Raw genomic sequence first — 14,250 nt, forward strand, 5'->3', positions numbered from 1 at the left:
CCAGCCGTAGCTTAACCTGTGTCTGTCGGCTGCAAGCAGCACGCAGCCGGGCCCTGGAGCCGGCCTCCTGCGGCAGGAGGGCCTGCCAGCAGAAAACGAATGAAGCGCCGACGTCTCTCGCCGGGTTATGTAGGCTACATTGTAGGCGGTCGGTGCTCGGCGCGAGCGCGCTGCGCCAAGTTGGCACTGCCAACCAGCCTGGCTGTCGACACAAAGCGCGTGACAACCGAGTGGATAGTGCTGAGAGCAATACCCGTTGAGTTTGGCTTCGTCCAGGCCATTAGTCTCGCGCTCAATTTGAAGAAGCTACGCAGACCTTGTGCGACGCTCTGGTTGCAGGCCGTCTGCGTGGCGTAAGCTTTGCCGCGGACGAAGCAAGATCGCGCAGCTGCCGGGCGTTGGCACTGAAGCGCGACTACCGCGAGCCGTCATCCTGATAACTGCAGCTCACTCTGTCAGATTTGGCTCTACAATATAATACAGTAGTTTGACTTTCAGTACCCACGAAATTCACAGCAGTGAATAACTCGCATACTTGTAGACTTCGAGGGCCCGGCAGCTATTTGTGACGACGGCGATACAAGGGACTACACCTACAGAATATGCTGCATCGGGCAGCTGAAGGAGACCAAGCTCACGTCGGCCAACAGACTTGAGCAAGCGGACGTTGCTTGGCTCAGCCAAATTGGCTCTCTCCACTGCGGAGCCTGCAACCACTTGAGTGCGCACCGCGACAGGCTACGGACTCAACAGCTCACTTCCGTCCAGGGCAACTCGGAAGAAGGGAGGGGGCCGTTGTTGCCGGCCACCCTCGTTTCGCTGTTAGAGCGGCGAGCAAGTCAGCGCTGACCGGCACTCGTTGCCGGCTGGCACGCGTTAAGCGGAACTGTCCAACGTATCAAGCAATCGCTGTCCACTTTTGTCCCAACCGCTAATTGCATGTCCACATATATTCATTCTCACAGGTTAAAATATTAGTACAGGTCTTTGACCATACTCCACGCGCAACGTCACCATTCCATTTCCACAGCTCATCCATTCCCACAGAATCACTGCGATTGGCTGGAAAATCGTGATTACGTAAGGCTCCTCCCGGTTAATCAATTCATCAGCTGAACCCCCACCATCTGATCCCAGTCACACTCGAATCCGCCGCCCATGGCCGACTCCGGATCCTCGGGCGACGCCGAGAGCGCCACGCTCACCGCGCTCTCCGCCTGCGTCACCACCGTGCTGGAGAACGACCTGTCCTACGGGCTCTGCGTCACCAACTCGGGGCTCTTCGACCTCGTCCCGAGCGACTTCAATGTCAACAATGACAACAGCAGCTCTTCCTCCTCCTCCTCTTCCTCCTCTTCTTCCTCCGACGCCTTCAGCGGCGACTCCGTGTGCCGCGTCATGTGCTCCAAGCAGTCGTCGACCGCGTCCGCCTCGTGCTGCGCGGCCGCGACCTCACTGCAGGCCTGCAACACGTCGTCCGCCGCCGTGAGCAGCTGCAAGGCGCTCTTCGACAGCGTTTTCACGTACCAGAGCGAGTGCGACGGCGGCGTCTCGACCGCCAACGCCGTGCTCATCGCCGTCGTGGCGCTGGTCGTGGCTGCCGTCGCGGCGGTCGCGCTCTTCTCGCGGCTGTACGCGAGCAAGGACGACAAGTCCCAGCAGCTGCAGGTGCAGGCGGCCAGACGCCCCGCCGCCCGCTTGGCCGAGACGTGGAGGCAGGTCACCAACCTGGTGTGGAAGAACATGGTGCTGCGCCGCCGCAGACCCGTGTCGCTCGTGCTGGAGCTCTTCCTGCCGGTGCTGTTGGCCACGGCGCTGCTGCTGCTGGCCAACCTGGACAACTTGGCCGGCGGCTGGCGCTCGCAGTGGTTCACGTCGCAGGCGGCGCAGCGGGACGCCAACGAGACGCTCATCTGCAGCGACCTGGCCGTCTGGGGGCTCGAGGCCATCGGCGGACCGTCCTCCACCATGACGTCCTTCTACACTGGCGGCCAGTCGGTGTTGGGGCTCTTCTTCCTCGTGAGCTACATCAAGTTCGTGTCCACCACCACGACCACCATGGTCATCGAGAAGGAGAACCGCCTGCGGGAGGTCATGAAGATCATGGGGCTCTCGGACGCCACGCTGCTCTGCTCGTGGTGCCTCACGACGGCCGTGCTGGCGACCCCGCTGGCGTTCGCCATCTCCGCCGAGCTCAAGTACGGCAACGTGTTCCCGACAACCGAGTACGCGACGCTGGTGTTCCTCTTCTGGAGTCTCAGCGTGGCTATCACCGCCTTCTCGTACTTCGTCGCGCCCTTCTTCAACAAGTCCAGGACGGCCGCCATCGCCTCGGTGCTGCTGTGGCTCATCCTGTTCTTCCCGTTCTTCGCGGTGCAGTCGGCCGCCACAAACGCACCGCGGTACTGGGCCGCGTTGTCGCCGCCCACGGCGTTCGCGCTGGCGGTGGATGAAATCTTGCGGCGCGCTCAGCTTGGAACGGGCTTCGCGTATTCGGTTGGGCTCCGGGAAGATCCCGTGACAGTTCCGAGCGCCTTTCGAATGAGTTTGTTCCTGATCCTCGACTCCGTTATCCTCGTGGCGCTGGGATGGTACTTGGAGCAGGTGCTTCCGCAGCAGTACGGCGTGAGGAAGCCCTGGTACTTTTTGTTCACGAAGAACTACTGGTTTAGTAAGATTGGCAATTCTACTGAAATTGAAGACGAAATCCCGACGAGCTCGGATACCCACACACTGACGCCTCGAGCTGGTGGTGCCTACGCGCAACTCGTAGATGGGGCAGAAGACACAAGCGCTAAAACGCCGGATCAGTTGGCTAAAGACGCGTACGTGGAGCCAGTCAATGCAGCGTTGGCAATGCAAGAGCGCAACGGCACATGTCTGCAGATCCGTGGCTTGAGAAAGGTGTTCCCATTGGAAGAAGACGGCGAAGAACGGGTTGCTGTTGCTGGACTGGATTTGGCGATGTATAGCGGACAGATTACGGCGTTGCTGGGCCACAATGGCGCTGGTAAGACGACTATTATCTCCATGTTGACAGGCCTGATCCCGCCCACAGCCGGAGACGCGACTTTGTACGGTTGCTCCATCAAACACGACTTCCACGAGTTGCGGCGAGTTATTGGCATTTGCCCTCAGCATGACGTTCTTTTTCAGGATCTGACTGTGGAGGAGCATCTGCTTCTCTTCGGAACAATGAAGTACGTGCCACGAAGAAATCTTCAAAGCAGCGTGGACAAAATGATCGAGGACGTAGGCCTGACGGAGATTCGCCATGCCCTTGCGAAGACGCTGTCTGGTGGTCAAAAGCGCAAACTCAGTGTCGCACTTGCTTTTCTCGGCGGCAGCAAGCTTGTCTTTTTGGACGAGCCTACATCTGGCATGGATCCATACTCTCGGCGCTTCACGTGGAACTTGCTTCAACAGAGCCGTGAGGATCGTGTAATTGTTCTGACAACTCACTTCATGGATGAGGCGGACATCCTCGGCGATCGCATTGCGATTCTGGCGGATGGCCAACTGCGTTGTGCTGGGTCGTCACTTTTCCTGAAAAGCCGTTTTGGCGCGGGATACAACCTAACTATGATCAAGACGTCGGACGGATCGTGCGACGTAAACTCAGTCCAGGCATTCCTGAAGAAATACGTGCCGGATGTCAAGCGACTGAGTAGCTCCGGTTCGGAGCTCGTATTCCAGCTGCCGACTGCGTCGTCAGAAACCTTCCCCGTTATGCTTGAGAACCTGGATGCGGAAATGCATGACCTTGGCGTGCAGCAGTACGGAATTTCAGTAACAACACTCGAGGAAGTCTTCTTGCGCATTTCTCAGGACCACGAAGAAGAGCAGGGTGTGGCGCCGACATTGGACCGAAAGCCGTCTGCATCTGTGCTAGGTCGCACTACGTCATTGAAATTAGTGTCGACAGGAGGTGCGGTAAACTTGCCGCCGACCGCGCCTCCCATTTCAGAACCATCGATGTGGACACAGTACTCCGCGATGACGAAGAAACGCTTTCAGATCGCGAAGCGCGACAAGAACACTTTGGCTTACTCGGTGGGAATTCCACTTATCTTCCTGATCATCCTCGCAGTGCTACCAGAAATCGAAGTGGCAGATTTCATCCCGAACTACGCTTCCAGTCTCCCAACGGAATCGGAGCAAAGCCAATGCGCGGCGTCTACGAATTTCAGCAGTCTAGTCGATCCGGACTATAATGTCTCGGCATGTTTGAGCTCTCGTGGCTTCGACTACTGCACGCTTGGGGTCCTAAATTGTGAAGTTAACGTTTGCTGCGATGCCAGTAACATCGCATCTCCATGGTATCCGTGCAACACATGCGGCTCCGCACCGTGCTACAACAGCAACTGCCTCGCCAAGAACAATGCCAAGCTTCAGGTTACTCTGAATGGCTTCTTGGTGGCGCTCGTTGTCATGCTAGCTTTTGCCTTTATCCCGGCGGCGATTGTGGCGTTTGTTGTCCGTGAGAAGGACCCGAACCAAAACGCTAAGGGGTTGCAGCTCATCAGTGGCGCCAATGTCTCCGCGTACTGGATGGCGTGCTGGACGCATGATGTTCTCCTCACGATTATTCCTATCGTCGCAGCAGCGATCATCATACCGCTGTCGATGACTCCCAGTGGTGCTGCAAACGCCAGCACAGCGGATGTGTTTGCCATTATTGTGCTGGTGATCGCACACGTCTGGGCCATTATCCCACTGGCGTACTTGTTTTCGAGGAGGTATGTTAAGCATGCTGTGGCGCAGACCGCGCTACTTGTGTTTGCGCTCGGCACGGGCGGCTTGTTGAGTATCTTCTCATTCATGTGCCGCATCGTCAACTTTACGATCTCTGGTACGTTAACACTGTCGTCTCTCGACCAGAACTACTTGCGTTGGATCTTCATGATTTTCCCGGGATACACGCTAAACAACGGCATTTTCGAGCTAGCCACGCGGAAAGTTAGCCGCGGAGCTCTGTTTGGTTCAGCTCGTTGGATTCCGACATCCCCGTCGTTCTTTGGGCTGTTTGAAGGCCTGGGAAAAGAGGAATGCATGGAGTGCTGGGACCGCCTGACACCTTCGTGTTGCGTACGGCAGCCGTTTGACATGGAGATCATCGGCGCTCCGCTGATGTACACGCTAGTTGAGGCAGCAGTGCTGACCGCACTTGTGTTCGTGCTTGAAAACCGATCTTTGAAGTGGAACCAGACCGTCACAGAGAAACAAGGAAGAGTTCTCCATAGTGTGGTGGGCGTTGACACTGATGAGGCGACAGAAGAAGAAGAGGATGACGACGTGCAGCAGGAGCGACAGCGTGTCGAGCAAGAACCTCCTCAGCCAAACGATCTCGTGTTCATTCGAAACTTACGCCAGCAGTACGCCGGCAAGCCTCGAGCCAAGATCGCGTTGAAGGATTTGTGTCTGTCTATCAAGAGCGGTGAATGTTTCGGCTACTTGGGTATTAACGGCGCCGGAAAGTCGACAACTATGGCTGTGCTCACGGGGCAATTGGCGCCTACACAGGGCTTCGTCACTCTGAGTGGCTTCGACTTGTCGACCAGTTCGCCTGCAGTCCGAAAGACTATGGGTTACTGTCCGCAGTTCGACGCGCTGCACGACTTGCTGACCGTTAAAGAACAATTGCAACTATACGCCCGGATCAAGGGAATCCCGGAGGCCTTCGTGAATACCGCAGTGCAGGAGCAGGTCCAGGAGTTGGGTCTAACGAAATACCGAGACAAACTCACGCGAGGTCTTAGCGGTGGTAATAAGCGCAAGGTGTCGACGGCTATCGCACTGCTAGGCCGTCCTCGTGTCGTGTTCCTCGACGAACCATCGACTGGTGTGGACCCAAGCTCGCGACGGAAGATGTGGGACGTTATCGCACGCGTATCTTCAGCGGGTCGCGATGGAAGTGATGGCGGAGCTTGCGTAATTCTCACCACGCATAGTATGGAAGAAGCCGAGGCGTTGTGCTCTCGGGTGGGCATTCTCGTGAGTGGTCAGTTGAAGTGCCTCGGCAGTGTCGAGCACCTTAAGCAGAAATTCGGTCGAGGCTACACAGTGGAGATCACGTTGCGTACAACTTCAGTGAATTCGGACTATTCGGAGCTGAATGCTGTGAAGGATCAAGCGACGGTGTTCCTCTCATCCCAGAAAACCCTCCCAGCACGACGTAGCAGCAGAACCAGCCAACGGCAAAGTTTGACAGGAAGCAATGGAGTGAAAATCACGTCGGCCAACATCCAGGACTTGTGCACGGCGTTAGGCTCCCCTGAACGTGGTTCGCGCATTCTAGACCACACAGGTACTGGTTGGCTGCTCAGCAGTCAACTTGAAGCTCACGGCACGATCTCTGTGGACAACTTCTGTTCGTGGTGGGTCTCCGAAACGCGTAGCGAGGGGCTGCAAGATTTCTTCCACGACAAGTTCCCAGGTAGTGCCCTCACAGAGCAGCAGGGCGAGCACTTCCGATTCCAAGTACCAAAGCACCAACCAGGTAGTGCCAACAGCGATGCAGTGTTGCGTCCGGCCGAGATTTTCCGCGCACTCGAGCAAAGTCGTGCTGATCTCAACGTGGATGAGTACAGCGTGAGTGAGACTGCGCTGGAGCACATTTTCAATAACATGGCAGCTCAGCAGGACGAGGAGAAAGGCATCGCTCACGGAATGCATATGGAGTAATTGTGAACGAATACTGGGCTAACTAAGTCATGTATGGGATCAACCGATAGACGTTATGTAAAAACCTTTGTGATGTGAAGCCCTCACAAAAGTACCATGAACTTGTAAAAATCTCTGACTACTACGCCATCTCTCGCTTCTTCGTGTCCGCCACCGGGCTGAAATCTCCATCAGCTTGCTTAATTTTCTGCTTGTCACTTCGCTCGAGGAAACACAACAACGCCATACACACAAGCGCCGCACCCAAAAAAATCGACATGATCCTCAGGTGCTTGGGCAACTTCGTCTGCAACGAATGATACTTGGCGGGATTCATTGAGACTGGCGAGAATGGTGAAGCCGTACTCGTAGGTAGGTTCATTGCCTTTCTTCCGCACCACTTGTCAACATCTACGGTTATTGTGAACGAAGCCAAAAAGTTCTTTTCGGATGATGAAAGAGATCCAGGACCACGTAAAAGCTTGATTGTGCAGTAATCCCGGGCACGTGTCTCGGTCTCCAACTTCGATGTTGTCAAGTTTGTGGTAGACGCCACAATCCCCGCCATTTCGTCGAAGCTATTACCAGCTGAGCAAACTTGAGTGGCGCGCAGGTCGCAAATCAGGTTGTTGAGTTTAGCGCCATACTCGTTCCGTGACTCGCGACGTGGTCTTCGTACCGCAACGCTTGGATATTCGCAATCAATAGCAACACAGGCAAGCAACTTCCAGAGAAGACCACACAGGGAAGCACACATATTGCATCTAGCAGGTGTGGGTTGCAAAGCAGATGAATGGAAATCAGAGCCATGGTGATCATAATAAACAAAGTTGCTGCTACAACCACCGCCATCACCGACACAAGGTCCGGATCATCAAACGGAGTGGAGACACCCTCCGTCGTCGGGAAAAAGATTATGCCCACGCACGACAGCACGGTTGCAGCCAACGCAAGAACTGCTGACTGACTCTAGGTTGCAGGATCCGTCTTCGGGCATCGCAGTTCAAGGTGTGTTTCTTGTTGCTGACAGGAACTTGAGGAATGGAGGCTCTGCTATTTCTTCACCTAAGCTTCATCTTCACAGGAGTGATGCATGAGGACGGGTACTGGGGAGGTCAATCAATCACAGGTGTAGTTTTTGAAGCTAGGTAGGAGGAAAGAAATACTTCAAGTTTAAGCCAGGTGCAGCTTGCAGAATAGTAGCTCCCAAACCAAGAAATGCAATCACCGGGTGACTTTTACTTAAGTATGATTCACAAATGGTTACGCCATTATTTTCTTCCTCAATTTGAGATTTCTTTGCTTTTCTTCTTTAACGCATCGGGAAGTACGCCATACAAACAAACGCCTACCCGATAAAAATCGTCTCGGTCTTCCCTTCATTTGGAGTACTTCGTCTGCAACGAATGATGCATGTGCGGATTCAACGAGACCGGCGAGAATGTATTCGTAGGGAGGCCCATCGCCTTGCTTCCGCACCACTTGGCCATACCTTCAGTTACGTTGCAAGATCTCAGAAATCCCGCTGGCTTGATGAAATGCACGTGCGTGAAGTTTCATACTCATCTTCAAAATACACTCCATAAGCCTCGTTCTGCAGTTTCCCGCACGTTCGTCGAGGTCTCTAACTTTCATGTCGTGTTGTATGTAGATGCGAACACCCCCAATACTTTACCAAAGTGCGCAAATGTCAACGCCCTGCAGGTCGCAAAATGTAAACTCAGGACCGGCGATGCGTACCACAATACATATTACATGTAATACACGTTCGCGATGAATAGCGCGGCTCGCATGCAGCTTCCAGTGAGGGCCACTTTGATGGCGAGGATAGTCTCGCAATGGCACACCAGGGCCTGCAGGCATTTGAGACCCGCCGCGCCAAGCTCCTCAGATCTTTCACTCGAGAATGCGGCCGGCACCCAGCTCTTCGTTTCCACTGCGTATGGCGTACCCGTGACGGGGCCCCTGGACACGGACAAGAAGGAGGTGCTGGGCGTGCTCTAGCAGCACGACCTACGCCCCACTATCTCCAACGCGGGCATCGTCGCGCTCTACTTGGCCAATCCAAGTTGAAGCAATTCCGGGCTGACCCGTTATAAGAACACAAGGGCTTTGCGATTCGATTTCGACGGGATATCGATTATTGCAACCCACCTGGCAAAAAATTGTGCGGCTCTGAATCGCAGGACGGCAGGAAGGCAGGCAGCGCAGGCAGCTCGAGGCAGGCGACGATGGTGAAGCCCGTGGTGAACCCCAACATGAACAAGACGCTGCGCGAGGTGGTGGGCCGCTTCGTGGGCGCGGCGCCGCAGCTGTCGCACAAGCAGCAGGTGCAGCGCCTGTACAAGCAGTCGCTCAAGACGCTCGACTCGTGGGTCATCGACCGCCGCCTCTGGAACGAGGAGGCCACCAAGATCCGCGCGCAGTTCGACGCCAACCGCCAGCTGGACCCCGACTCCGGGTGCGTCTCCGCGTCCTGTGCCCTCCGTGGGCGCCCTCCCCCGTTCCGGTGGTCCTGACACTTTGTCGTTGCTGTTCGTGTCGTTGCGCAGCCTGGCCAAGCGCCTGGTGCGCGAGGCGCAGGAGAAGGTGGACCACTACACGCACCCGGACCGCTATATATTCAACTACATGCCCGGCGGCAGTCTGTTCATGCGCAACGCGCCCATCCCGCTGGACGTGTGCTTCCCGGACGGCGAGATCCCCGAGGACGTGGAGCTGTCGCCGCTCGAGGCCATCAACATCGACATGACGCCGCTGCCCGCCAAGGAGACGGTCTTCATCGACTTCTCCAAGAAGGGCTACGACTAAGGCGGCCAGGCAAAGTCGGGAGCAGGACAGAGTGGCACCGTGACATCCACCCCGAGCAATTACAACGAGAGACAAATTTCGAGCAAACACGGGTAAAGTTGCGGTGTTTATTTTTTTTTACTGTTGTGGGGAGTTTTGTTGTTGTTGTTGTTGGATGCTGGCACAGGTAGGGACGACTGCGATGCTCAGGAGTAGTCGAGCTGGTCGCAGATGCGGGACTTGGTCACGGCCGTGTTGAGGCCGAAGTCGCGGTATCGGAACCCGTTGAAGGAGGTGGTGAACGTGTTCGGCCGCCCGAGACGCTCCACCTCGACCTTGAGCTGCGCCTTGTCGGCGCCGATGTCGCGGTAGCTGGTGGCGTACATGGGGTGCTCGCCTCGGGCCTCGGTGATCGCCTTAATGTCAATGGGCTTGGGCATGACATCTTCCGGCCGAACGGCGTAGCTCTCGGGCGCTGCGACGTCTACTTTTCGGACGGTGACGACGCCGGAAGAATCCACCTCTGCGTTAATGACACAGGAAAAGCAGCAACTCATTAGTACGCAGTCGGCTTGCAATGCAACGGCCGAAGCACGCACCTTTGTGTAGTGTGAGCTTGTCCATCCGCTGGCTCAGTCGCGAGCGCTCCTGCACGTGGATCCCTTCGCCGAGAGCCCCCGAAGTCGTTTGGTACATGAACTCGGTCAGCGGGTTCGTGGATCGTGGCTGCCCAGTGCCGATCTGGTTGTTGCTCGAGCTGCTATGAAGCAGCTGGGGAGCGTCGAACGCCACCCTTTCATGCAGGTCGATGCCCACGATGCCGGAGCTCGTGGTCATGAACGGGTTGTTGGTGCGGCGCGTGTGGTGGATGGTCGAGCCTCGCGATACCATGATGTCTCTGTCGCTGCGTGCACTACACGTGTGATGAACCGCTTCGGATCTCAAATGCTCCTCCCTCTCCGCTCCAGCAGAAATACCGGAGCCCATCGCATTATTAGCGGCTCCATTTCCGGCGCACGTTCTTATCGGCGAACTACACACCGGGATATTTACAGAGTGCACAGCAACACTCCTCTGAAACTGCAAGTGCTTGCAGGCGCAGCCTTGTCCACGTCATGCACATAGGCAGGATCGCTCAGTTCTGCTCTCATTACAGCAAATCAGGAGACTATGCAGGCCTTCGGGATGCTGGAGCTGTGGCAGCTCACGTGGCTGGTAGCTGCGGCCGGCGCGGTGCTCTCATTCCGGAGTCGTTTCTGCCGCGGGTTCGTGCTGCAGGGCAAGATGCGCACGCCCGTGGCGGTCGCGCAGCTCCCGGGGCTGTCCTTGCTGCGCGTGGAGGTGCCCAAGAGCTACTGGACTTGGTTCTACCTCGTCGGAGCGCTGCACAGCATCCTGGTGCTGGTTATCGCGGTCTTTTGGCAAGATACCGAGACTGTTCAATACGCGCTGCACCTCGCACACCCTTCAGGTGACAGCGAGTTAATCTTCATCCAGCCACACACCATCGCGTTCCTGACGCTGTTCTCGCTGCACACGACGCGGCGTTTCTTGGAATCCCTCCTGATCACGGAGTTCGGCGACGCCAGGATGCACGCCTGCAGTACGTATCATGCAGAGGTTTGACTTCTGAGAGGTGTTGAATTGACGGAGCTTCGGTGCTGCTACTGTAGTTTTGTTGGTAGGCACCTATCACTACGTCGCGACGGTACTCTCCGTCCTCTTCGACCCAGACTCGATTGTGGGGCACGAGTTCACGACGCTGCGTCTGTCGATGGCTGGACTGGGCGTCGTCCTGTTCATCGTTGCGTCCGACCACCAATCGCGCTGTAACTACCTTCTAGCAACGCAAAAGCGTGCCAACAACATGAAGCACGTGATTCCCCGCGGCGACTGGTTCCAGACCGTGCGAAGTCCGCTCTACACGACCGAGATCATGCTGTACGCAGCGTTCATCCTGGCTACCGGCGGCTCGACGATGATGCTCTACCTCGTGTCTGCCTGGGTGGTCGGGAACCAAGTTCTGCTAGCGCACATCAGCTCGCAATGGGTCGAGGACAGGTTCCGCGATCGGCTCGACGAGCTGCCCAAGTGGAAGCTGCTGCCGTACGTGTGGTAAACTGTAGTGTCGGATAGAATGAATACCAGTCAAAAATGAAATCAAGGCTTTGAAAACCAGCAAAACTATCATCGAAATCTATTTAGAAAGCACAACCCCGGTTAGTTGAAGAGCTCTGTCCACCGCAGCATTGATCCCCCAAAGCCGCAGCCCGTCAGCAATACTCAAGAAGGCACAATTCATTACTCGTCCGCCTTCTGCTTCTTCTTGGAGGGCGGCTCCGACCCCTTGGTCTCCTCGTCCTCGTCCTTCCTCTCCTCTCCACTGGAGGAGTCGCTGCTGTCACTGTCGTCGGCGGGTTCGTCCCTCTTCCTCTTCTTCTCCTCGTCGCCGCTCTCGTACTCCTCCTCCTCCCGCTCCGTGGCCCACACCTGCGGCTGGGCCTCCTGCTCCGACCCACTCTGCTTCTTCTTGGCCGCCTCCTCCCGGGCGATCTGGATGCGGGCCAGGTGCTGGCCGTACTTGTTGCCGAAGATGTTGTGGTAGCCGCCGGGCCCGGACGCGCAGCCCCTGCAGCCGCTGTGCTTCTCCTGCACCACCTGCCCCTCCGAGAGCTGCTGCCTCGGCACGCGGCAGATGCTGACGGTGCCGTAGTTGTAGTTCTTGGTGTTGATGGCGAACGTGCTGCAGAGCCGCTCGTAGCCGGGCTTCTTCCACTTGGCGATGAGGTTGGCGTCCACCAGCTTGCGCCGCACGCAGTAGTCGTAGACCTCGCGCGAGATGCGCCGGTGCTTGTAGAACATGTCGTACACGTAGCGGCTGCGCTGCCAGTTGATCTGGTGCACGGGCCACAGCGCCTCGCACTGCCGCTTGCCCTCGTGCGGCTCGTTCATGCGCTCGCGCAGCTCGCTCTCCAGCGCGTCCATCACCGGCTGGATGTACGCGTAGCCCGCGGGCGCGCGGTTCTTCTTGCTCCACTTGGACATCAGCGCCTGCCTGCCTTGGTCAGGGATCAATGGTGCAGTGGTAGAAAAATATGTGTGCAGCTAGTTTAGTAATTACGTACGTATGTATACAATTACGAAGTGAAAGATAATACATAGATGGAGCTAATTACGAATTTAACCACTTCAGCTTTTGTGGCTCGAAACGACTGCTTTTTGTGCTCGAAGATTCCTTGTTACGAGGAGTTGAGTGTTGGCATCGATATTTTCAATGTGAGAACCGTTGGTGGGCGCAACAATGTTGGAGCTGCAGGCCAAGGCGGCTGCACACGAGTACTAGAACAGCCACTTTGATGGAGTTCTGCATGGTAGATAAGGACGTAGGTAATCTTTAGCGACGGCGGCGACGATATTGACGATTGGTAATACAATATTTGGTTAGACAGCTACCGTTGCATTTGTCCAAGACAGTAAAGCCGTAAGATTCTACGTTAGCAAGGCCGTAAGATTATATAACTCGTGCGATTTTAGTTTCTGTTGTCTTAAATCGTATGCTGCTGGAAAATAATCTTAAATCTGAAATGATACTCGATACGTAATAGTTACTTACATTCCTAGTTTACCTACTTACGTTTTCAAAGACGCCCCCAATCCGCCTATTAAGTATCTATAATAATATTGTGAGTTTCATTCGAAATTGTGAGGATGCCCTGAATCGAATCGATTTCACGAATCGATTTCGAATCGATTCAGGCGATATTCAGCCAATCAGAAGTCACTTGCCAGCGTTCTCAGTGTAGCCACCACCCCGGCCGAGCCATCACAGAGCTGCTGGCCCGCACTCCGTGGAGTTGCTGGAGCTGCTGAAGCCGTCCAACCCGCACCTCGTGAAGTAGTGGTCACTGCTGGAGGCGCCCGAGCTGCACACCGTGGACTTGTTGCCGCTGCTGGAGTCGGCTGTATCGCCAGTCGTAAACGTTTTGCCGCTGCTGAAGTCGGCCAAGCTGTCCCCCGCTGCAGCTGTTGGGGTCGACTTAGCTGCACCTCGTGGACTTGCTGGAGCTTTGGAGTTGCTGTAATCGGCCGAGCTGCATTGTTGCCGCTGCTGGAGTCGACGCGCTGTACTGTTGGAGCTCCTGGTGTCGCCCGCACTGCACTATTACCGCAGCTGGAGTTGGCCGAGCTGCATTTGTGGAATTGGTGAGGCTGCTTGGGTCGGCCGAAGTGCACCTCAGATAGCTAACCGACGACGATGACAAGCATTCAGCAAGCAGTTAATGGTCACCACGCGTCGACAAACACCATCATGCATGCTCTCTATGGTTACTTCTATCTGGGCCTGTCAAAACAACAACTGGCAACGATCTACAACAAGCACATCAACACCATTTCAAACTGGGTCCAGCGTTTCGAGTCTGACAATGACTACCAGCGACGTTCTACTAAACAGACTAGCCGATTCACGGTAGAGGAGCGAGAGTGGCTGCTGGACTTCTACACAAGGAACCCGGTTGCGTTTCTCGATGAAGCGAAAGCTGCATTTGAAGAAAGGTTTACACGCTTTATTTCAATTTCTACGCACTGCAACAACATGGTCTTACATGGAAAGTTCTTGAGCGACGGGCGATGAACATCAAGATCAACGACATTGTGCGTTTTACGCTGGAGCTGAGCACGATTAAGTGGTGTCAAATGAATATTCAATTCCTCGATGAAGTTAGCTTTGACAACAGGGGCATGCTGCGCTCGCGTGGTTACTGCTTGAAGGGAAAGAAACTAGCGTTTCGTGGCGAG

The 14,250-nt window shown here is 55.6% G+C and overlaps 5 protein-coding genes across 5 annotated transcripts; 3 read left to right on the forward strand and 2 right to left on the reverse strand.

Moving 5' to 3' along the window:
- Positions 1-1,158: 1,158 nt before the first annotated feature.
- Positions 1,159-6,684, forward strand: IUM83_15866 (ATP-binding Cassette (ABC) Superfamily; the record flags this gene model as incomplete). Its single annotated transcript, XM_067940709.1, has 1 exon — positions 1,159-6,684. The coding sequence occupies one exon, from the start codon at positions 1,159-1,161 to the stop codon at positions 6,682-6,684; it is 5,526 nt and encodes a 1,841-aa protein (XP_067790277.1).
- Positions 6,685-8,894: 2,210 nt separating this feature from the next.
- On the forward strand, positions 8,895-9,474 carry IUM83_15867 (NADH:ubiquinone oxidoreductase, NDUFB9/B22 subunit; the record flags this gene model as incomplete). The annotated part of the gene is made up of 2 exons (XM_067940710.1): positions 8,895-9,124; positions 9,216-9,474. The coding sequence occupies 2 exons, from the start codon at positions 8,895-8,897 to the stop codon at positions 9,472-9,474; spliced, it is 489 nt and encodes a 162-aa protein (XP_067790281.1).
- A 185-nt stretch (positions 9,475-9,659) lies between these two features.
- IUM83_15868 (uncharacterized protein) lies at positions 9,660-10,344 on the reverse strand (the record flags this gene model as incomplete). The annotated part of the gene is made up of 2 exons (XM_067940711.1): positions 9,660-9,976; positions 10,053-10,344. The coding sequence occupies 2 exons, from the start codon at positions 10,342-10,344 to the stop codon at positions 9,660-9,662; spliced, it is 609 nt and encodes a 202-aa protein (XP_067790273.1).
- Positions 10,345-10,623: 279 nt separating this feature from the next.
- Positions 10,624-11,572, forward strand: IUM83_15869 (putative 3-oxo-5-alpha-steroid 4-dehydrogenase/steroid 5-alpha-reductase; the record flags this gene model as incomplete). Its single annotated transcript, XM_067940712.1, has 2 exons — positions 10,624-11,056; positions 11,127-11,572. 2 exons carry the CDS (start codon positions 10,624-10,626, stop codon positions 11,570-11,572), a joined length of 879 nt encoding a protein of 292 aa, XP_067790217.1.
- Positions 11,573-11,754: 182 nt separating this feature from the next.
- IUM83_15870 (g10-like protein) lies at positions 11,755-12,498 on the reverse strand (the record flags this gene model as incomplete). The annotated part of the gene is made up of 1 exon (XM_067940713.1): positions 11,755-12,498. One exon carries the CDS (start codon positions 12,496-12,498, stop codon positions 11,755-11,757), a length of 744 nt encoding a protein of 247 aa, XP_067790260.1.
- Between the last annotated feature and the right edge of the window lie 1,752 nt (positions 12,499-14,250).

The sequence above is a fragment of the Phytophthora cinnamomi genome (assembly GCF_018691715.1).
Source record: "Phytophthora cinnamomi strain GKB4 chromosome Unknown Contig47, whole genome shotgun sequence".
NCBI classification, from domain to species: domain Eukaryota; phylum Oomycota; class Peronosporomycetes; order Peronosporales; family Peronosporaceae; genus Phytophthora; species Phytophthora cinnamomi.